The sequence below is a fragment of the Cyanistes caeruleus genome, chromosome 15, assembly GCF_971803275.1.
Source record: "Cyanistes caeruleus chromosome 15, bCyaCae1.hap1.1, whole genome shotgun sequence".
In the NCBI taxonomy this organism is placed as follows: Eukaryota; Metazoa; Chordata; class Aves; order Passeriformes; family Paridae; genus Cyanistes; species Cyanistes caeruleus.
The window spans coordinates 14,453,842-14,477,841 of NC_141715.1; the positions used below are offsets into that span (position 1 = coordinate 14,453,842).

At 40.7% G+C, this 24,000-nt stretch overlaps 1 protein-coding gene across 7 annotated transcripts in view; it reads right to left on the minus strand.

The window, feature by feature from the left end:
• Positions 1-24,000, minus strand: part of SLIT3 (slit guidance ligand 3) — a 468,187-nt gene that overhangs the window by 402,843 nt on the left and 41,344 nt on the right. For 6 of the 7 annotated variants that reach the window (XM_086851329.1, XM_086851327.1, XM_086851328.1 and 3 more), the window contains exon 5: positions 21,867-21,938. The exons of the other annotated variant lie outside the window; for it this stretch is intronic. In XM_086851329.1, coding sequence (XP_086707455.1) covers positions 21,867-21,938 — 72 coding nt within the window. The remainder of the gene's footprint in view (positions 1-21,866; positions 21,939-24,000) is intronic. 7 annotated transcript variants of the gene reach the window in all.

Consider the following 24,000-nt stretch of genomic DNA (forward strand, 5'->3'; position numbering starts at 1 on the left):
TACTGACAAATATTTTCTCATCTGCTACAGCAGCTCTACTTCACAGGATTTCCCAGTGCAGACTGAGGAATGGCACCACATGGCTCATTCTCATTACCCAAACACACTGGAACGGACAAAGAAAACTATGAGCTTACAAAACTCATTTCACACAACATTTACTGAGACACAGGACATAGGCTTGTGAGACAATCCTTGCTAGCAAGAAGTCCAATGATGAAAAAAACCCCAAACCAATCAAAGTTACATGGAATTGACAAACTAAATTATTTTATGCAAAGGTGGCCAAAAGGTTTCCACAGCTTGAAATGAAGATCTTGACTCACCTTGGCTTCACTCAGGAAAAGCAGAGATGGCCAAGCTGTGGAGAGCATTTTCTGCTTGTCTGAATAGAAAACTAAACCCATAAGTGCACTCCACCATTAGGCCCAGTTTAAGATGATGTTAATGCTCAACATCAAAGAAAAATTCACATTTACTCCTCAAAAAATGTCTACCCAGATTAGCACAGTCTGTTTAGCTTCTTGTGGCCCAAATATTACTCAGAAAATATTCTTGTGAATTAAACACTACGTTGAATTCTGCCTCATTACTACAGAAGCAGCAGACTTTTCTCTGAATCTAACATTCACAGTCTCTACTCTCAGGAGATTTTTTTAATCACCAGAGACAGAGACAGAGAGAATTCTGCTCAGAATTTCCTGGGACAGCTGAGAGCCATCTGAGTGCTAAATTCTACTCCTGATTTGTCTGTCAAAGCCATCCCCAGAATTTTTATGAAACACCTTAGTAAGGCTCCATCTGTTTTGTGGCAAAACAGCAAAACCTCACCAGAAGCACTGTAGCTAAGAACCATTTAAGCTCTAAATCTGCACGTCTACCAGCTCACCTTAATTCAGAATAAAGTCCCTGGAAATGCACACGGCTGACTTGCAGCTTGTGATATAAAAGTGTGGGCAAATGCTTTTAGATACCTCCCACAGACAGAACCCAGTTTGTCCATTATCACCATCTCTCCCCCTTTCTGCTGGTTGTTACTTGGAGAGCAGCTCTGACCTGGCACCCTCAGGGACTTGATTTCAGAAGAAATCCAGAAAACCTACACAGCAATCCAAATAAAGATGTGAGGTGCAAAGCAAAACCCAGTAGAGAATCAGCCAGGCAAGGTTGGAAGACAAATATTAAAACAAGTAAGTGTCTAAAACATAAATCTAGTGCATCCTGTTTACAAAAACACAATTCCTTGAATAAGGGATTGATTTGCCTGTGAAAATCACCCCTCTCACAACTGTGAAGCTTTTTTTTTATCATGGTCACTCAACAGCCCTGCTCCACCAGCCTCAGAATGGAAGCTGACGCTGGCCTCTCTTTTTAATGTCCTTTTTTCCCTTGGACACTGTTATCCTGCAGGGGAGGGGAGGAATCTCTTTCATTTTGCCATGCACTCTTTCTGTTCTCAGAGAATATCCTCAAAGCCACACAAACAAAATATTTCCTGAGATTTGCAGCAACTTCTGTTGAAAATTAAGTACCTTTATCAAGCTTTATATGGAAGGAGGTCATGATCTGCACCATGCATCTCTCTGTGTTTCCAGAATAGATTAAAAACTGTGACTATTTGGAATCAGTCTGCCATAAACTAGCAGGGTTTGCAAGAGGAGTCTGGAGGACAGTGGCAGCTCACAGCTGAGCTATGGGGAGGTGCTGCAGGATGCAACCATAAATACAGCAAGGTGCATACAGGGAAGAAAGACTGTACTGAAACAGAAGCAGATTTTTCTTATTTTTAAGGGGTACACTCTCTGTTTTCTATAGGTCTAGTTCTGAGCCCAGCATGGAGTTCCATTAAAGTGTAATTTATAGTCTCTCTCTGAATTCCAGTTACTCTTTCCCGTTCTCCCTTTAGAAACTTGTCATGATTTTCAATCCATGTGCTTTCACATCAAATAGTTCCTTGAGCACACTTTTCCCTCCAGCAACTGAACCTCAGCACTCTCAGTGCTTGGAAGGCACACTAGTCTGGAAATTTAGCCTCACTTGAATTAGGCAGCCAGCAGGATCAGGATGGATGGTTTGCTATCAGAACAACACGATCAGATCTCTGACAACACCAGCCTTGCCCATCAGGAGCTCAGACAGCTCCTTGCAGATAAGTTTCTGGAACATTAACTTCTACACTTCAGTATGTTGACTGCCAGGAGCCAGACCACACAGATCACAGTTGGACAGAGCTTTCTAACTGTGCTCAGTTTTGACAGAGACAATAACTTACCATATTTATGTGTTTGTGATTCGGTTTGTGCTGTTAAACTGCTGCCAAACACAAGCCTGCTACACACATTCCTCCTTAATACCTTCAGGATTCCCAAGAACCAAGTCATCTTCAAAACATGCATGAATACCTCACATATGGAGATCTTCAAAGACAGAAGATTCCTCACCAGATTCTTTGCACAACTTTCAGCAGTTGTACATTTCCTTTTCGCATCTTGAGCTGATGACAGGGAACAAGATGCCAGTTTTTCCAGGCACAGAAATACACTCACACCATTCATGTGGCTGTTACAGACCTAACTCTTCTTCCTATGTGAGATCAAAACATTTCACACGCAGCACTACATGAAAACAACATCATTAAAAACAATCTTCAAAGTGACTGTGTCAATCATTATGGTATTCAGGTATTCACACTGCAAATCTTTCCTACACATCTGGGCATTTTTAGGCTTTCAGCTGGTTTTAAGAATGCTGAAAACTTTGAGAAATTCCTGTGTGTTTCCAGGTAGCTCTATTACCTCTCCATCCTTTGAAGACTGTCCCACAATCCATACCTGTTCCTCCCTCCACTTCATCCCCAAATTTGCCAAGAGCACCAGTAATATTTTGTCAATGGAAGAAGTACTTTGTAATATTTTATACTTTTTTAATCCAGTAATATTTTGCACTGGAACACGCCCAGCACTACAGCATAGCACTGCCTCAGCCTCTGACTCCAGGATCATGTGCTCAGAAGTTGTTGTGGTGACCTCTTAATCCCTTAACTAAGAGGCTGGGATTTCCTCAGAACTGCCTTTAAGACCCTGCATGTCACTCTGTGCAGACAGACTGCTCCATGGAGCCACTGGTGACAGCACAAACAGATGTGCACTTTGTGCTTATCCATCCCATTTATCCTTTAGCAATGAAACACACCTAAAACCCAAAGTCTCAGGCCAAACCAGAGACTCAGATGTCACCTCAAGTGAACAGCTTTATTTCTGGGAAAAACCTGGCTATTACTTCTACACCTGGTTTATCTACTTCTTAGTGAATGAATTCTCATTTAGGAAATTTATGTTTTTTAAGAGACAACCCATCAATCTCAAGCGCTACCAAGAGCCTATTTGACTGCTGACATTCAACCTAACCTTGCAAAGAAATAAATCAAAATCAGCACTGATTCGCCCTGAATACTTTATATATATTATTCACACCTTGCTAGGTTTGGTTTTTTAGGCAACCCAAACACATCAGTGTTATCACCATGAAGACTCAGAATGTTGTCCTCCAGCCAAATGTTCCATTTAAACTCTCAACTGGTCAGGAAATAGTCCCACATCTACATCTGGGGCCAAGGCAGACACAATTCCAAGCTTCCACAGCAGATATTAAGCTCTGTGCCATGAGTCATGGGTGATGCTTCTGATTCCCACTGCTGCAGAGGAGTGGGGGAAGGACAGCTCTGTGTGGGAAAGAACTCCACATCTAGACAGCATTTGGCATAGAGGTCTGCAAAGCTCTGCTCATTTACAGTATTATTCTTGAAACACTAACCTGTGAGTGTTCTGCATTTCCTAAAAAAAAATAGGTTGGATGGATTAATTCAAACAATCAGATTAATACAGCAAAATATAATTACTGACATGTAAATTGCAGGGACTCGCTTTTACGGTAAGTTTCCTGTAACTTACACATGAGTAAAGAATGTGGAATTGTATTTACTGAAAGTTGAAACGTGTAAGGAAATGAAAAATCAGAAAGATCAACTGGAAATGTCGTTAGTATTGTGAGGGAACAAGAAATAAATAAAAGCCCAGTGATCAGAAAATAAATTGGAGCACAAAGTGAGGCCTGACACACAGGCTCTTTGGGAAGAGTTTCATTCATCAGCATTTCTGTCACTTCCAGGTCTGGCATAATCAGCTCTGACCCATTGAGCTGTCCCTGCCCTGGCTGGCAGCTGGAAGTACCCACACCTGCCATCAGGAAACAAGGCTGGAGAACTTCAGGGTTAGCCCAGGTCAAGGGACTTGGGGTTTTCTTCTGCCACAGGAGTCGATTCCTCCTCCCTGTGCTAAACACCCAGAGGAGCGAGTTCCCCAGGCAGCCCTGGCACTGTGACTGTGCAGAGGCACACAGGGGCTCAGGGCAGCAGTTCTGCCATGGAAACCAAGGCTCCTGGCAGGAGGAACCCATCAGTCCAGATCCCTGGCATCCCTCGGGGCGTTCCTCAGGCAGCAGCCGCACGTTCCCTGGGGATCCAGGGAGATCCAGCCTGGCTCCACAGGCTGCAGGTTCCCACTGAGCCAGGCTGCTACAGTCAGCCCTACAGCCTGTTCCTGCAGTGATCCAGGAGTGCTGGAGACACGGGTGAGGACAAAACGAATGGTTTTGCCTGTGTTCAGCCAGCACCTGTCTCAGGGAGCCGTGGCACAGCCTCACTCCACTCTCCAGCCCAAGAGCTGCTCCAGGAGCCATGGCCCTGTGGTTTGGGGAGCAGCCACAGCAGGGCAAAACAAAACTCCTCTGTTCACTCACCTGAGGTAAATGAATGAAGAGGTTTGACGTGGAAAGCTACAATCTCCCAGGACCAGGAAACTCCTGCTTGAGTGCTCTCACAAATCACACTCAGCAGGTCTGACCAATACAGGTATTTACAACAGCTTGCCTCACACCAGAAAAATCCAATGAGTTTTGGTGTACTGAGAGTACTTTCAGTTGTCTATTTGCTTTTGGCTCTAATTAGTGTCCTTTCAGAATATACTTTTGTTATTTGTTAAAAAAAAGGTGAAATACTTTATCATACTCCCTCAATATGCCACATGATACCTTTGCATTTAGGATACAGAAAAATCAGCTTTAAATCTTTTTAGGATCAGTAATACATAAATACCTTTAATGTAGGTAAATTTTATAAGAAGAAAACAAAAAATCAGGGCAATTTATGAGGAGATTCTTTTAATCCAAAGTAAAAAATCCCAAACAACTGAGTAGTTATTAACTTTTCGGAGTTCCTCATTACCTTCAATATTTGAATGCATTTCTCTGTCCTCATGCATTGCTCAGGATGTATATGTCAGTGACATTAAAATGATGGCATATTTGACACTCCCAAAAAAAAATCATCTGCTTCTTTATTAGGTTGTCGAAGTTTTTTTCCCCACTTATATTTCCCCTCCCTTTCTTCTTTAAACAAAGTATGGCAACAATTTGATAGCCCAGCAGCGTTTTGCCCTCCTGAACCCTGGCAATGACCCAGAGGATTTACTCTCTCCTGCTAATCACAAGTCTGGCTGTGGCCATTTCCCATGACATAGCTGGAATTCTCCAAAACTGACCCTCTCAGCCCATACTGAAACCATTTTCTGCCTCCTCACCAGTCCCTGGAGCCATTCCCTGAACAGGCTCTGGCCATGTCTGGGTTCCAGACCTGCAGTAGCAGGTGCTCTTATCTGACACACACACTTTAAAAGAAACCAAACTTAAATGTGAAAAATACCCTCTGCACGTAGTGAAATGGCATTTTTAAATATTTATCTCAGGCTCATAAACTCAAGGCCTGTTTCTATTCCAGCCTGGCTGCTGTTCCAGGCTCACCATCACACATTCTCTTCAGTGGTGCATAAAAATGGCTCCAATTTATTTTATTCCTTTCTATTAATATCAGGAGCCATAACTCAGTTTCTGATCTGTGTCCTTCTATTATGCCACAAAAATTGGGCAATGTGTTGAAGAAAATTGCAACAAAAATTACTCAGATCACTCACTTGGATTTCTCCATTTCAAGTTCATTATGTTTAACCAAAAAATTCCATGACTTTTCAAGGCAAGGCACAGCTAAACCTTTTGTGTCCTGTCTCTATACCAAGAGACTATTTAAACACTGATTTACAGCTGCTGAAAAAACATCAGTACTTCAGGAACAGGAACGATCACAATGCAGTCTTTTTGGAAATTATTTATTCTGTAATAACTTCAGACAATTCAAGTAGTGTCTGATTCTCCCAGTGTTCCCAGTAAAACCCAAACCCAGCAATTTTTAATTCTACAGAAGCTTTCATTCAGAAATCCCCAAGTATCTCAACAGCTGCCTATTTATACAATATGCCAATAATACAACAAGCTGAAGGCAAAGAGTAGCATTACTGTACCACTTTTATGGAATATATAATAGTATTCATATTGGTAATTATTTGGGCTGTTGCATTACATGTTGCTTTTATTAAGCACTGCGTTTTCTCAAAAAACAGTCCCAATGTCCACACTAAGAAATGGTTTCCAAGAGCAACTCAGCAGCAACACAACATATGCAAAAGCAGTGATGGAAAAAAGTACCTACCAAGAGGGTGAGTAAAATGTATGTGTATGTGGAACAACCAGCACACAAAGATGCTTGGCTACCTACAATAAAATAAATCACCAGCTCTTAACACCAGTGCTGTCTAACAGTAAACTAACCCACAAAAATTTACTTAATTCAAAATGCCATCCAATCCTCTAGAATCCAAGCTGTTTAAATAATACACTTAATTCAACAAGTGAAAATTCCAATCAGGACACCAAGTCTTGCCTACCACGTTCCAAAATTCCTTGCCCTTATCAGGTAATTTTTTTGCCACATTACCTAATAATTAATATTTTCTAGCAGGACTTTAAAAAAATCAATCCACATACTCAGCTTCTAGTCACTGAAGAAATGTTTTTCCAAGCAGGATTTTTGTTTCTCCAAGTTATTCCCTAACACAGTTCGAAATGCTGAGCAGAACAATGTCAGATTTCCAGGGGAGGGACTCTGCACACACCTGAGGGAGAGCTCAGTGCAAAGAGACAGTCAGAACCACAAAAATGCAGAATTTAAGCCCCAGGTGCTCTCTCCTGACTCTGTAACTTGGTGTATTCAGAGCATGGACTCTGCTCTGCAAAGGCAAAGTAAGACAGCGCTTTTTGATTTTGATTTTTTTGCTTTTTTATTGTCTGACTTTAGGGGTTTTTTTTCGGTTGGGTGGGGTTTGTTTCACCAGTCAGCAGAAGTTCCAAAGGCCTGCAATTCTTCCCAGGGGTTTATAATGATGGCCTTTGGTGCCAGTTTTGATTTCAGGCAGTTAAGCAATGTGTGCTTGCAGAGTTTCCAGCGCCGCGGAGCTGCAGGAGATGTCCCAGCCCAGGGATAACTCACCCTGGCACTGCTGCAGGATCAGGAATCTGGAGCAGGAATCCTCACCCAGCTCCTCTGGCCATCACTTAGCCTGGAAAAACCCAAAGTGCCGCAGGGGAATAAAACAACTGCCACAAAATCCTCTTCCAGGCTGGCAGATGCCAGTTCTGGCTCCTCTTGTCAGTTTATGGATCACTCTTTCATCCTCTAGTATTTTTTACAAGTGAAAGAAATGCTACCAGTTTTCCCCCACCTACACAAAATTCTGCAAAAAAGAGCTACAAGTCCCATAAAAAGTCTTTAAATGTGTTTTAGCAAGGGACAAGAGTTGACAATAAGCAAAAAAAACCACATTATCTATTCATTCAAGTACTCAGGTGCTTGGGGTGATTCAAAGGAATAAGAGCACTGCACATCAACTGTAATTTCTACATTTTCTCTTAGGAATTATAAAATGTATAACCCTATGAAATGTTAATCAATACTTTAATGTACCAGTTTCAATAAGCATCATCAGTACATGGTAATAAGTGGGATGTATGGACTCAGGAGAAGTTCCTGTGTAAAGTGTGTACTCAATTATTTCCAATCCCTTCAAAATAACTAAGTGGAGAATAATGTAATAATTAAGTAATTAAAGATAATTATACTATCTGGAATTATTTAAGATGCAGGGCTATGTGGTGATGTCTTTCTTCAGTCTATGAAAATATAAGAACTGAATCTGTGTTTTATTAAAAAAATAAAATTAAAACAGAAAAACATTTTAAATATCTCATTTTTTCTTCAAAAATAAACCTTCCAAAAACTGAAGTGCTTGTCTCATCCATATAGTTCACAGTTACTTCACATATTACTTGTCCCTGACATAGCATTCTCCACAGCATGAATCATTTCTTTGGCCAACTAGCCGAGAACTCTAAACTAATTAATCTGCATACACAATTGTTAGATTTTGGAATTTTTTTTTAATATTTTGTATACAAATGACTGCCAGAAAAACTCATAGAAACGTTTTTTTGGGGGGAAAAAGAAAACACTGCTGGAAAAAACTTTTTTGATTTACGCGTTTAAGTAAAAGTTTGTAATTCAGTAACTTAATTAAATGAGTCAAGGTGAGCCTTCCTGAAGATACTTTTAAGAAGTCCTTCCCTTCAGTGTCAGAGGGAAGTATCACCAGTATCATCATGCAATAAATAGTTTTGTATTTTTCTTAGCTGAAGCTTTACCACAAGTTTCAAAATCATGAAATAATTGGTTGGGCCTATTTGAATTTTCACATACAAACCCCATTTGTGACATGGGCACAGTACTGCAGCAGCTTAAAACATGCCTGAAATTCAGCATAACCCAGTGGACATTAAGACAACATTTCCTTTTAACCACTTTTTTTTCTTTAAATAGTTGGGATTTTTCTGTAATTTAAATAGATTGCTGACATTGTAGTAACATTACCTTAGAGACTGTTTGGAAATAAATTCAAAAATTAAATCAAGATCATCAGATAAAGATGAGAAAGAGAACAAACCTTTTTCTGTAGCTGCAACCTGAAACTAAGGTAATAACATTTAAGTTCAAAAGCAATGTTCTTAGATAAAGGGAGGTTGAGCCCTTCTCTCAGATTTTACCAGAGCTCAGAGCAGGCCAGTCCTGAAACGCCTCCTCCTGCAGGAAAACCTGTATCCTCCATCCCTGCCAAGCCCACTTTCAACAGGAACTTGGGAAGGAAAACCCTGAGAACAGGAGCCATCTCTACCACGCTCCTTTTTCCTTTTTTCTGCTATTTTCAAACAGAATCTGGGCAGCACCTCAAATTTGTGTTACACAGGGACCCCTCCACAGCCTTCCACATCAGCCATTCTGCTTTCACTGGTTTTAAGCAGAGCAGAAACAAGACAAAAGGGATTTTCACATAAGGGATAAAGCAAGAAAGTTCCTCCTACAATAAGATGCAAGATGCAAAACCACTGAACACCACCAAGGCACATCCTGCCTCTGAAAAGCACACCGAAGTCAACGTTACAAGTGGGTTCAAACAGCACAATTTAGGGTGGGACACAGCTAAAATTTACTTTCCTCAGTAGCAGTTCATCAGTTCTGGCTCCTGATGACTTTCCAGGATTGTGGGAGTTGAAAACCAATATCTCATCCTCTAACATCCTGATGATGAGCACAGCCTTGCACCTCTTAGGCACAGGATCTTCCAGCACCCACAAAAATCCTCTCTACTACATTTAATCTTTCATTCTGACTGGAAGAAGGACAAAGAAAGAAAAACTCCACAGTCTGGTATCCCATGCACAGTATCTGCCAAACCTTGAACCAGCTGAAAGCTCCCAAGCCCTAGCATTAAATACTGTAAATAACATATTGAACCACAGAATACTTCAGGTTGTAGGGGACCTCTGCAGTCATATGGTTCAACTTCCCACTCAAAATACAGCCAGTTAAATGTTGATGAGGTTAATATGCTCCATTCTTTCTTATATTGTATTGTATATATATATTCTTATATTTCTGGCAAGAAAATCAGAAAAATCTCCTTCTACAGGAGAAAGAAACAAATGGGTTGGCTACCACAATACTAAATATGAAAACCTTAAAAAGCAGGCACATTATTGGGGAAAAAAGTCCTAACAACCCAGTGACTGCTGATCCAAGACAAGCCACTGACTATTTCTACAACTAATCCCCCCAGCCTGTGCAGATGATGTTGATTGTGGAAATTTACTTAAGAAAAAAACCTCAGTGACATGTCTAAGCATTAGAATTTAAAAAGTGCAGTTTGAAGTTACACACAAGCATTGTCACAGGCCATGCAACACAGCAGCATCCCCAGCAGCCCTCTAGCTCCTGAATATTCCCTGGGAGCTGCTAGAGCTTGCTTCTTTGTGAATATTGTACATTCTCATACATAAAAATCACTTCCCCTCAGTTTTTAACTGTGTTAATCTTTCAGGTCACCGTACATTGGGGCTGAAAGCCTCAAGAGCAGCTCACCCTGGCGCTCTTCTTGCCAATCTGACACTCCAGCTCTGGAGCACACACACAAAAAATGCCTTGGAAAGTCTCTGCTAACTGAACTGCTCCCTCATTTTCAGGCCAAGGCCACAGAGTCAAACCAGAGGATAAGTCCCTAACTTTTCCATATTTTATGATACGCTCAATGTGCCCTAAAGGAAGAGGGGAATCCTGTTCCCCTTTCCATTTCATCCTTTAGAAAGGAAGGACTCTCTCAAATGAATTGAGGTGAAAAAACCAGACTGGCAATAAATAAGTCCCAACTTTTAAAGGTATATCATTTACACTTTCCATAAAGCTGTATTTATTTACAAACCTTAACTACAAAGTGAAAAACAATCTAGCTGATATTTTTGCCAAGTTTGACACCCAACACATGGCCTGTTGTAAGCCACAACTATCCACAGGCCAGCCCAGCAACTGGCCCTTTGTTCATGTGCTTATTTAAACACAATGAAATGGGTCTACCTCATTAAAAAGCACTTGGAATAAGCTCCAGCTGCAAGGGAGTGAGGTGGTCCTCATTTTTAAAAACCAGCAATGCCATTTGGGGGAAAAAAAAGAGTAACAAGCAGCAAAAAAAATAATTCCCTTCAAGCAATTGAAACAGCAGTTTTGAAGGTAAAATAGTGCAAAACCCGAGGCCAGTAAAAAGAAACATTGTTTTCCTTTGAAGTTCACCACCAACTGGGGCAAGTGGCATGTTGCATTCCCCAGGCTTATGGGAAATTTGTTTTCTGTCCTGTCAGGAAGAAAATACCGTGGTCCCTCTGGAACCAGTAATTACTGATGCATGTAAATTACACTTTATCAAAATACTCCACGAATGTGGCCTGGAAAGTCAAAACTGAGCAGCCCACCTGAGCAATGTCAGCCTAAATCTGCTCCTGTCAGGGCTGGTGGGAAACACCATGGCAAACACCAGAACAGCCTCACTGAGATCCTGGCTCACACAGGGATGTGCCATTGTGTCCTCCCAACAAACCCAGCAAAGGACACAGATTTGGGGCTTTATTGCATCCCAGGGTACCATCCTGGGATGGTGTTTCCACGGCAGCCCTTGGCAAGCTCTCCATACAGCAGCAGCAATGTGAAGCCCCTGGAACCAAGGAAGAGAAGGTGTTTAAGTGAACCTGCTACTGACCAGCAAGTTCTGGGATCAAATAACACCAAGGATCTGCAAAAGCTGCCACTTCTGCAGAAAAAGTCCCAGTAAAAAAGCCAGCTCAATGTAACCTCAGCTCTGCTCCCAGTAAGGGATTCCACGGTGTGGGGTTAATCGAGCAATTATTGGGAAAAAGTAGAGCAGGGCAGCACAAACTCAAGGTGAAAAAAGCCAAAATTCCATGCAGTGCTTTTGAAGATACAGTCACCTTGTGCTTGGTGTAAAGAAACCAGTTTGGGGCTCAGAGCCTGAATGTCCCGGTGCACTCAGCAGCCTCTTCACTCCCAGAAAGGACAGCGAGGCTGGGCTGACCATCAGAACGTACAGGGAGCTCTGCTCCTGTGGCTGTGTGGTAGGATTCAAGATTATTCTCCCAACAAAAGAAACCAACTGTATAAGCACAATGTTTGGGCTCATATCAGATGCTTTTCTTGTCAGCATTTTTCCCCTCACAGTTCACCGAGCGCTGATGTTGTACCACGCACGGAAACCATTCAAAACATTAAACTTAACATTCCTTCATAGATCAACAGAAATGCAGTAAATTCACATCAGCTGTTTCCTGAAGAAAACATTTCATAGATGTCTTTAGCAACAGCCCATCAGGGAGTTTAACAGAGTGAAACAAAAGGTAGGTACTTAATTTCAAATGTGCTTCAGTCAATTTTCTCAATAGTATTTGCATTTTCATTGCAGAAAATCTCAACATTCAACAGTGGCAATTACTCTGTATTTGAATAATGTCACTAAATTCTGAAGTATTATATAAGGGAAACATTAAAAATCAGCTCATGGACTTTGTGTAACACATGGTGCCATAACCTTTTGTTTTCAGTGCGCTACAGAGTGAAGAAATAAAAGCAGTTCAAAGGCACACCTTGTACAACATCCTTGCCTTACTCATGAGAGCAAGATGATGATAAACCACCCTTTCCAATCTATTCTCGTAGCAACATAACATCTAATGATTTGCATGGGTTATTTTAATTTTCTTTCATGAATATTTTCTACCCTTGTAAGTTTTACAGCGCAGTCTGTGCTGGGGACGTGGAGCTGTGTCAGGCTCCAGATCAAATCCCCTGGTTCAGCTTCTGACCCTCCTGACAGGCACACACACGCCCCAGGCTACAATCCCATGGCTCTCCCAACTGCAGGGACTGGAATCAAAATGAAAACCTGGATCATTTATGACTCTATTTCAAAAGCAAACCTAGTGCATTTAAAAGTAATAGCAGCTTTCATTTTCGTGTCTGAAATACTTTAAACAGGCATGGCCTGTTACCCCTGTGAAACACATGGAAAAGCTCCAGAAAGCCTGACTTAAGCTTCCCGTTGTACACACTACAGAGCTCAAGAAGAAAACCAAATGATAATTGAGACAAGGAAGTTTTTGGCCTTGCATTGTTTTACCCACCAAACCCTGAACTCATGGGGCTCTCTGGCTGGGGCAGTAAATCTCTGTAGGTAAATCAGGGTTCTGCTGCCATGAAACAACCAGGAGAGCTGAAGCCAGAAAACTGCTGATGGCAAATGGCCTTTTCTTTTTAAAGACACTGATGAAAATCAAGACTTCATGTACAGCACTTTTAATTTAACCCTCATTAGTATCTCTACACCAATGATCATGTCCCCAACTTATCCACGCACACACTAAAAGAAATTCTCATTATCTGCAGCGTATTTCCAAAGTATTTGAAAGGACTTTTACAAGACGACGAATGTAAACTCATCTTTGGCCTCAGGATGACAGTCTATTATGGAAAGCAGCAGAAATATTTACATTATCATTATGATATTTTTCCTGTTGCGTAGATGAGATGTCTGCACTTCAGGTCATCAGTTCAATCTGTTCCTACATTCACTTTGTGTGAGGAGACTGCCTCAGTGTGAAAATAATGCCAAATGGATTCTAATCCGTTCACCAAAAAGAAAAGAGAGTTATATTCACTCTGCATTGTCTCCACGTTGCAGAAATGACAATTTACAAGTGAATTTCCCACTCTAACCATGGACAAGACTCCAGCAGCTCAGAAGCACTGAACACTCAGAACATTTTTCAGCTCCTTTCAGAGCAGGGCTGAAGGGGAAAGGCAAAAAAACATTCACATATGAACTGATTAAAAGGAAGTTTTCAAACAAGAAAAGCAATACCCACATAGCAATACACTGTGATGTGCTGACATTTGCTGACTTGCTCTAATGGCAAGGCCAAAAAAAGCCACAGTAACAAAGCAAATGCAATAAATCTGACCCTGACAAACCTCGAGCTGCACAGACTACCAGGGTTATCCAGTTTCCGGAAAAGAAACTGCCTATAAACCATCAGGTTGGAATCCCCAGTAATAATATACCTGTGATATAACCTAATTAATCTCCAGCTGCAAGCTCCACAGCCACTCAATCCTCTGTCCAGCCTGAAAGCAGCCCCTGAGTGCCGCAGACAAACCCACCCTGCGGAGGCCACCAGCAGCATCAGCTCCCTGGCCCTGCCACCACCACAGATCAAACCCCAGGAACCAGAACCCAGCACTGCAGGGAGCTACAGAGCTTGGGCTGCTGCTCACAGAAATAAAAAAAGTCCAAATTCTGAAGACTAATCTAAGAAAACAGCAAGCCAATAATGCCCACCCACAACTGTTGTGTTTTGAGACATAACAGCCCTGGTAAGCAGAAGCTGAGTCTCTGTTTTCACCCCATTTCAACTCCTCACTCTGAAGACAGAAGTTGAAGGCAGCCAGTAAGGACGCATTTCAGAGCTGGCAGAGCACACACAGCCACCCTGGGACCCAGCAGTGCAGCTCTCCAGGTGGGGATGGAGCCCCCATCCAGCTGCCCTTGCTGGGACTCACTCAAAGCAGCAGCAGATTCTGCAGAAGTTCAGAAAAGCCTAATTTTGCTGAGCACCTCCAGGGTGTTCTCAAAAAGAATCAACTCTGATGGGAATTAATGTCTAATTGTGAGCACACAATGAATTTGTCAGTATTCCTTGTTTGATACTAAGAATAAGGCAAATTTTAAGAAGCATCAGAAACTACTTACAAGGGCTCTGTTGATTCAAAATCATGGACTGGACTTAATAAGTTCACAAGGCTGCTATTGGTGTTGGCATTTTGCAGTTCAGGACTGCTTTGAGCAGCCTGTTAAAGTATATTAACAGTATTTTTAATGTGTTATCTCCAAGCCATGTGATTTGAAACTAGAATATATCTTAGAGTGCTTTAAAAACCCCTACATTCAGGAAAAGAGACACCCAGCAGCATGGCTAAGGCTACCAAATAATTAAATGGCACATTAATCCCACTAATTTGGAGTCTCCCGATTTCTTGAGCTGAATATCAATGAAAAGACATCACCCTTAAAGTAGCAAAGGAAAAAAACATTGGAAATGCAAGGCAGAAGTTACTCAGCTGAGTAAAACAACTTATTTCCAAAGCAGACTTATGCTTAATCTGCATGTGTGGCATTTCTTCTGGAAATGTATAACCCTTTGCCACAAACTCCCTTAAATAGCTTTGCAATAAGATGACCTGATCACAGAAGTTGGCAGTAGAACCCTCTTTAGAAGGGAGACGCCACTAAAACCCAGCAGTAATTTTCACCAAAAAAAAAACACCCTTTCTTCCCCAGTTGTGCCTGTTTCCCTTAAGAGGGGAAACAAGACATCTGCACACCATCATTTCAAATAATCAATTTCACACAGGGGAAGAAGCAGTGCTGAGGAGAAAGGCTTCTGGCTTTTCAACGTGTTCTCCTTTGTTTTCTACTCTCAAAATACAAATAATAAATTTAAAAAATCTTTCATATTTTTAATTATTCTTCTGCACTAATTTTCACAGAAGATCCTTAGACTCTTCGTATAAAATTGGTGTGCACTTGTATTAAAAAAATAAATGGTTAAATACATTATTTACAAGCAGAGCCCAAAAGAAGACCTGGAATGACTTCAGCTTGATAAATGGTGTAAATGTCATCCAGCTATCTGCAGCACAAGCCCCTGACCTAATGCACATCTTTCCCAAGCCAGAAGTGCACCCCAGAGACCAGCAAACACTTACTGTAATTATTTACTGTCTTCTGAAAAGACCTGCTGTGATCTATACCCAGTAAAACTACAATTATTGGATGTGGATAAAACCACAAAAACACCCTGTTACAAGCCCATGCTCTTTTGTCATGGCAACACCGTAACTCAAACTCCTGCAACAATTGAATTGCCAGGATCCTGCTTTAATGGGAAGCGATAATGGAGCTCTGAGGCAGCAATCTGGGAAAGCTTTCTTTCTAGAAAGGGAACAAACAGAGAAATAAAGAGGACACTGAGAAAATTTATGATCTGGTTGCTTTTCCAAGCACAGCTTCTAATGACACCCACAAGATGAAAGAGGCTGAATTGGAGCAGGGGTGGTGGTTTGATGCTCTGAGCTGGCTGAGGATGGGGCTGGAGAGGAGGGTTTACAAGTGACACTTCTCAGGGAGCTTCCAGCAGCAAATCCTGGGCAAATCACAGCCATGTGCAACAATCCCCTGGCTACAATAAACATCTGAGCCACACAGGCACTCAGGGGAAAGCTGGCATTGGGAATATCTGACACACTTGTCCAGTTCCAGGCAGGAGGCTCCCACTCACCTGGGCCAACACCTGCCTGCAGCACAGCAGTGTCCCACAGGGAAGGTGAGAATATCTTCAGATTTATGTCTAACCAGGGCAGCTTCTTAAGTAAATCACTAACTAAATAGTTCCAGCTGCTCCGACCAGGAATTATCCAAGGAAACTACTTACACAAAATCAAACAGACACACTGATACCATAGGGAAGTGGACAAGTCAAGGAAAGAGATGGCAAATAGCAAGTTCTGAAAATGTAACACTGCCCTGCTGTGATTTTGCTGTCAATAAAGTCAATATCCCTGAGTCAGGTCTGGTTTTCTTGTGACAGTCACAGGTCACAGGGATCTCTCCCTGCTCTTATCTCACCCCACAAGCCTTTCATTACATTTTTCTCTCCCTGCCCAGCAGAGAAGAGCAGTGACAGAGCAGCTCTGGGCACCAGTGACCTGCCAGGGTCAGCCCAGCACACAACCTCAGCCATTCTGTGACAAACTGAATATTGCCTCTTTTTAAGGCTACTCACAGAGTTTGCACTGTGTGCTGCAAGTACTTACTCACTATTTTACCCATCTATCAATCAACTTTCAAAACATTCCACTAGATAAGAAATGAGCATCCCACTGATCCAGCTCTGACAAATCTCACAGTGCTACAAATACTCACACCAATGTTAACAACAAGCAACTCGTTCCAGAATGGCAGTTTCTGATATTGAGAGGAAATGCCATTTTATTACAACAAACAACTTGTCTACAACATCTCCACTCTGCTGATTCTGCTACATCAACCTTCTTTAGAAAGAATTATAAATTAATATGATAAAACTTTGGGATATCATGACTATCATGAAAATTTAAACACAGAGATATTGGGCACACTCAACCATGGACCCAAATTGTCCCAGTGCAGGATCACAGGGCTCTGCTCCCACACTCAGTTTTGGAATAAAATCTAGATTCTGATACTACTCCAAAAAGCAACCAAATTCATTTCAGAGTCTAATGGATTGCTTCCATCTATCCTGATATTTGTATCAGATTTCAGTACCTACATTTCCAGAGCCTGGTTTGCTCACTCAAGTGACAACTAAGACAGTTCATTAAAAGTAAATAGACCCAACAAATGGTCCACGGCTATAAATTTGGTAGAGGCATTAATTCTCACTGCAAGACTTGAGTTTAGAGCCCTTCTAAGAGGGTTTTTTTTTTCAAACACACAAAGGAACTTTACCATGACTACTTAGCAGCTAGCCTGAGGTATAGAGGCTTCAACAATGAAACAAATAGATTCTTACCTGACAGGGTGTTTGTGGGAAAACGAGCTTGTTCCCCCCTTTTGTTTTCAAAGATAAATATCTCATGGATCCCTAGTACACCTGTTTTTTTTTAGTGAAAAGCAGATGCACCACAATCATTTTAAACACCAGCTCTGCACACAGAGGAAACAGGATTCCAGCAGGCACAAATCTTATCTTACACCCTTTGCAGATAAATTTCATGAGTTGTTTTGGATATAAGAAAATAACTGCCTTAAAAACAAGACCTAGTTTTATAGCTGCTGAATTACATGTTTAATTTTATTATACTTTTTCTGTGCATTTCATCACCTGTATTAAAATACCAGCTCCTTTATGGATAAATATTAGTAAGTATTAAAAAAAAATCTTTCATGTTTTTATTCCTCAATTCGTTAAAAATGTATTTTCCTTGACTCAGTTTTCTCATTAAAAGTGCCTGTATTTTGAATTATTTGATAATTATCCCAGATAAACCAGTTCAGAAGCTTTAAAACCTAGGCAGTGAAGGCAACAGAGCAATGAGAAACATTTCCACTAGAGAATCCAATCAAGGGCTCATTCACCATCCAACTTCAACTTAAAACCCTTATCTAAACCAAAGCAAACAAAACCCATGAGTCTCAAAGCCACTCTTTCTAGAAGAAAAGGCTCAAAGCCTTATGAGAAACTCGTTTTGTGGGACGCCTCACATTCCATTTAAGGTTTATTTCACTATATATATTCCTGCTTTTAATATCAACCAGATGTGACAAGGAAGCCTAAGCAGCTCTGTAAAAGATGCAAGGATATCCTGAAGCTCAGAATTTAGGAGAGGCCTGGAGAAAAAAGCAAAGGTACCTGGAGTTGAAGTGAGGGTTGAGGATGCATAATGTGAGAAGCATTCTAAATTCAATTTCAGTAGTTCTCAGAAGGTGGATTTCAGTGGAAATGCACTGTGCATGACCTGGTGCCACACATGGAATCCATCAGGGACAGCAGCACTGCTGTCCCCAACCAAGGGCACGTGGAACAGCACGGGAGCCCCCAGGTTTGTGCTGCAGCTTTTCAAGCACATCATCGACATGAAACCATGTCCACACTCTGATTCACAGCAGGGCTGAAGGGATTCTGCTGATATCCATCTACAGAAACAAAGCTGGCTCCTCCAGTAAAGTCCCAGGTTTCTGCCAGGCTGACAGAACACTGAGAAAAGCCCTCAGTTGCTTTTTCAGCCTTTAACTACTCCTGAAACATTAATAGGTCTTCCCTGAAACCCTCCAGCGCACAGAATTCCTGCATGTTTAAGAGCTCAGTCACTCAATCTCCACCGAATTTTATTCATGATAACAAAAATACTGAATTTTCACACTCTGATCAAGCTACCAAACTTAAAATGTCATCTTTCTATGTAGTTTTATCTTAAAAAAGTCGAGTTTGTACCTTCACTGACAAATCCATGGACTGTTACATTCACTGTATGCCTGCTGGAGAGGGCAGCTTCAGAATCACAGAATTCTATTTCCTCCATGGACAACACTGGGAGCTCTTCATTCCAATGAATAAAACCAAATCTTACAAATTGGACACACAGCACCAGAATATTTAGTTCTTGAAAATTTTGCATTGTTTGAGCTGTAGCAAGCTCACACAATTGAAATATTTGACTTTTGGGCTTTCTACTTTATGAGGATTATAATTATTTAGAAGAAAATAACCGAGTAACATCTGAGTAACTCTGAGTCAAGAGCTGGAAAATATGGCAGCAGAAGTACTACAGCTCTAGCATAGAAAATTAAAATTAAGACCAGCATTATCTACACCTTCTAATGTTCATTTCAATTCACTCCTCGTAAATTCCACAGACTCTACCTCACCCCTGCATCAGCCTGCCTTACCGATTTTTGTTTCACTGCTTTTATGCCCTTTCATCACTTTCTCAGCTCTGCTTTCTCCTGGAGAGGCTGGGCCAGAGCAGCTGCAGGGAGGAATGCAGGCACCACTGCCCCTCCACTCGAGCATCTGAGCCAGCCCAGAGCAGAGGGGCACTGCTGCATTCAGACAAGTCAGAACAGAAGCAAGAAAGAACAGCTCTGAATCTACCAGCAGTGGGACCAAGACAGCAACATGAAACAATAGAGAGAACCATAGAGATGTGTGGCTGCTATTTTTATAAACTCTAGTAGGAAGCAAACTTTTCATTCCTATCCCATGACAAAAACATGCAACCAAACTACACTTGGAACTGCAAGAGTTCACTTGAGCTAAGATTTATTTGCTTATAATACACACTCTATTTATATAACACTTGTATCTTCAAAAGAAAAAGCCAGTTTCTTCTGACAAACAGTGCTGAAGTGATCTGTCTAATGCACTGCTCAACAGTCAGCAAGACTGAATGAATGTCAGTGAATAAAGACAAATGTTCTGACAGCATCCGGAGGGAGGCATTACAGAACACGGAATTCAGATTAATCATTGCATTCTATGTAACTTTATTACAATCTTTATATTCTAAAAGCAAAATGATTGCCCTTGCTGTTAAGGGCTATAATGTATCATGATTACAGGACCTACTGAAGAACACACTCTGTGGTACTGAGCAGCCTCAGCCACTTTCACTTCAGCTCTCAGTGTGAGGCTCCAGAGGACAGATGCACATGAGTTATCAACACACACAGCATTCCACTGAAACCACAAATTGCCACAGAGTTCCTCTCATGATATCCAGGTACAATGAGACCACTCACAGAGAAATTTTCAACAAGTTAAGCTAGAATTTGTAGAGATCCGGGTAAACTATAAAACCTTTATTCCTGAAAGCATCATCTCATCCTTACACAACCAACCCATGTAAATCAACTCTTCTAACAGGTAAATACAACTGGAACCTTCCAGAGACCAGATAAAGGTATCTGCAACTATGTACCAGCTCACAGTTTATACTCAAGCAGAATTTCAAGATGCAAAATTTCAAAACCATGCAAAGAACGTTAGAAAATTCAACCAAATTGTTCAGCTCAAGCAAATCCGTTCAGCAAACGTGTCCTAGTGAATTCAAAAGTCACGACAAAGCTTGCAAAACGAGTCCAACAAAGATTTTTCCAATCAGATTTTAAAAATAAGACAGCTACAGCTTATATATTAAAAAAAAATTTCCAGCTGCTGAATAATGGCATTGACTTGCACAGTTTTTCATGAGTGAAAGTTTGTTAGAAAATTTCTCCAAAATATCAATATCACTTGTTGCACAGCACTGTTCTGTTTGCCTCTTGTAAACATAAACCAAGATCCTACTTCTTTTAAGTCATCTGATTCCAAAATTAATCTGTGCTATCACCACGTGGTTTGTATTTCCACAAGGAGAAGAATTCACTGCACTGTCTACATGGTTTGTTTGGCTGCCCACTGATGCATTAAAACAATTATAAAAACTCCACATGAATGGAGAACTTTTTCAGCCACCCTGTAATAACCTCACAATTTCACTAACCAAATCACAAATCTTAATATCTGATCTTCCATAAACAAACACAAGCATTAAAAGAGCAGTTTTTCCAAATTTCAAAAAGCCAGTCTGGATCAAGAGTGTAACTTTGGCAGGATCCAGAAAATTATTTCAAACAGTTTTTGACTACTCCTTTAGAAAGGCAGATGACTTTTTTTGATAGTAACTATGCAGGCACCTGCTCATCCATTTCATTTCTATATATTTTTTAAAAATATGTATCTTGTACATCATCCAGTTATTGTTTTAACAACACCCTCTCCCTCCTCCCACCAAAAGCGAATAATGCCAAGTTCATTATATCCTTCTCTTGCTGTTGAAATGGGCCTTGATTCCATCTGAACATTTTATAACAGTTTTTATATTTCAAGGAAAAAAACGGTTTCCTTCTCCATAATTTCTGCTCTTCCTGCCTGATGAGGCAGCAGCCATAACTCTGCTGTTCTATCTGGCAAAGCCTTGACTTATTTGAAAAGATAATTTTCCAAACTAAAGAATTTATAGCTATTTTAAAGTAAGTATATGAACTCTCTCTTTAGTGGACATCTAGCCTGAACCAGATATGTGAACCTGACACTTTCCATGGTTTCTGTAGCTCTACAGAGTTCAAAATAAGTCACCTTGACATCATCCTGGTGAATATATGAGGGACAGAAAATTTTTGTGGTTTCTCCTCCCTCTGATATTTATGCTCTACCAAATTACAACTGCACACAAGCAAACATAACACATCCCCCAAAAAACCCTTACTAACTGGCAGCTTAATATCACAGAAATTAAACCTCTCGCCGCAGTCAAAACACAAACATGTGAATCTGCACAATAAGGAACACAAAATAGAAACACACCACAGAAAAATAAATCAGATTATACTTACAGCCTAGTTAACTTCTGTGTGTTCTGAAAAAGCAGCTCGGGAAGAACTTGCAATTTATTCTTGTTCAGACGCCTGAACAGAATTAAAAAAAAGAACAGATTAGGTTTTCTTACAATTGAAGTTTATTTTGATTATGCATAAACCCATGAAGCCCCCATTGTACTAAACCTGATGCTATGAACTTGCCTTGTGCATTTTATTCATGCAGGAGCCAAGCTGTGTCATTTGTAGAGCACCTGCCCACATCCACGAGGTGGGGAGTCAAGGGACAGGCACCACGAGGTTTTCATATGGATGAATACACAAACGTAACTTTTAAATTTTCCTCTGGATGTCTACTGAGAATCATACACTCAGCTCACTCTGCTTCAGGAGCAGCTACTGGCTGGAATCTGGATTTTCACTCTCCAAAAAATGCAGGCACAGTAAATTCAGTAACTTGACCAACCAAGATTATTCCCAAATTAACTATTATTTCTGTAGTATACATAATTTTTTTTTTGAAAGAATTTTCTTGAAACTTCACTTGGAAAACCTGAGCACTGTTGTAGAAAATATGAACATATGGGTAACCAGATGACTACATGGTGATTTGAAATAGAATATTAATCCTGAAGATCCTTCCAGGAACATTTTAGAGAACAGATTAGTGTTTATACATTAGTCCCTTTTACTCTCTCACTCTATGAGTTTTACTCTGGTGACAACTTGCCAGTTTTTAGAAAACAACCATTCTAAGCTATTCCAGCCCTGTAACTATAAAAAGCATGAGGCTCCTCTCCATAAAACATGTGACAGCCCTGCAAAATCTAAAAGCAGCTCTGCTTGTAAGACACAATTCTTGTTCTTAATTCTTTTTCAATGAAAAGTCACCTGCTCTCACAGTGCTAATGAATGCTGTTTGCATAAGGAGCTGACCTGAGCTAATTTCAAACAACCCAACTGTGTAAAGGGGAAGCTGAGCTGTTCTCAAAGTTCATACGTGAGCCTGACTTTGTGCCCCTTTGTTCCCAACCCATCCTCCAGGTTATCTTTGAGACCAGATCTATTTCTGCTGAAGTTTTGATCTCCAAAGACACCTGGACCTTTTACAGACCCACTGCCACTTAGCACCCCATATCTGCTCCCCAGTTTTCTTGCACACTGAGTAATTTCACTCAGAATTCAAGAATTTTTGGAATTGAAAGGCCTTCCTGAGATCAAACTAACATTGTGGAGTTTCATGTGGCAGAGTTTTCACATGGCCACCATATGAACATGTCTTGTGAGATAAAGGGGTGGTGGGGGAGAGGGGAATTTTAACCTCTCTTTCTGACACCTAGAACAGATCAAAGGCTGCCCCTGCAAGCTCACAGAGTGCTGTGCATTACACACAGCACAAGAGAACCAATGTTTTTATCTGCTGAAGCTATTTCCTGAAGCTTTTACCAACTACTCCATGACATTTCTGAGATAAATGAACAAAACAGCAAATGAAACTTTAAAGAATATGAGTGATGCTACTTTTGCTTGTGAGACAATACATGGGAAGATTTGAAACTGGATTCCCTTACACCCACGTGACATTTCACAATTTCATACCTAAGTAAACAATCTTATTTAATTCAAGGTTGATGGTGATGTGCTACTTAGCCCTCATCAGAGTCATTACTTCAGTTAATCATGTTTACTTTTTAGAATAACAGGATGAAATATAACCAAAAAAATGACTTATTATTCAGGGCTTAGCACTCCTCATCCATCCTCCTTCACCAAGGCCACCAGTGCTCATTGAGAAACACTGAACAAAATCAACTTATTTATCATCCAAAATGCAAGAGTGCCAGTGAAGTGCATCTATTACAGACAGTGTCAAATGTTTATTCCTGCATCTGATTATCATTTCAGATCTCACAATGTACACATAATTACACACTGTCAACCCAAAGTCATCTGACTCATCTCAAAGCAACATCCCAGCAATATGTTTTAAGGATATCCTTTTCTCTGTTTGCAAGGATTTCACAAATGCTGGGCTTATGCTTATTGTTTTAAGCCAAAGAAACTAATCAAAATCAGATGTAATTTCCAGAACAAGAGGTTTCACACCAACAAGCAGACAAGAAAATGTATGTAGTAACAAGAAATTGTATCT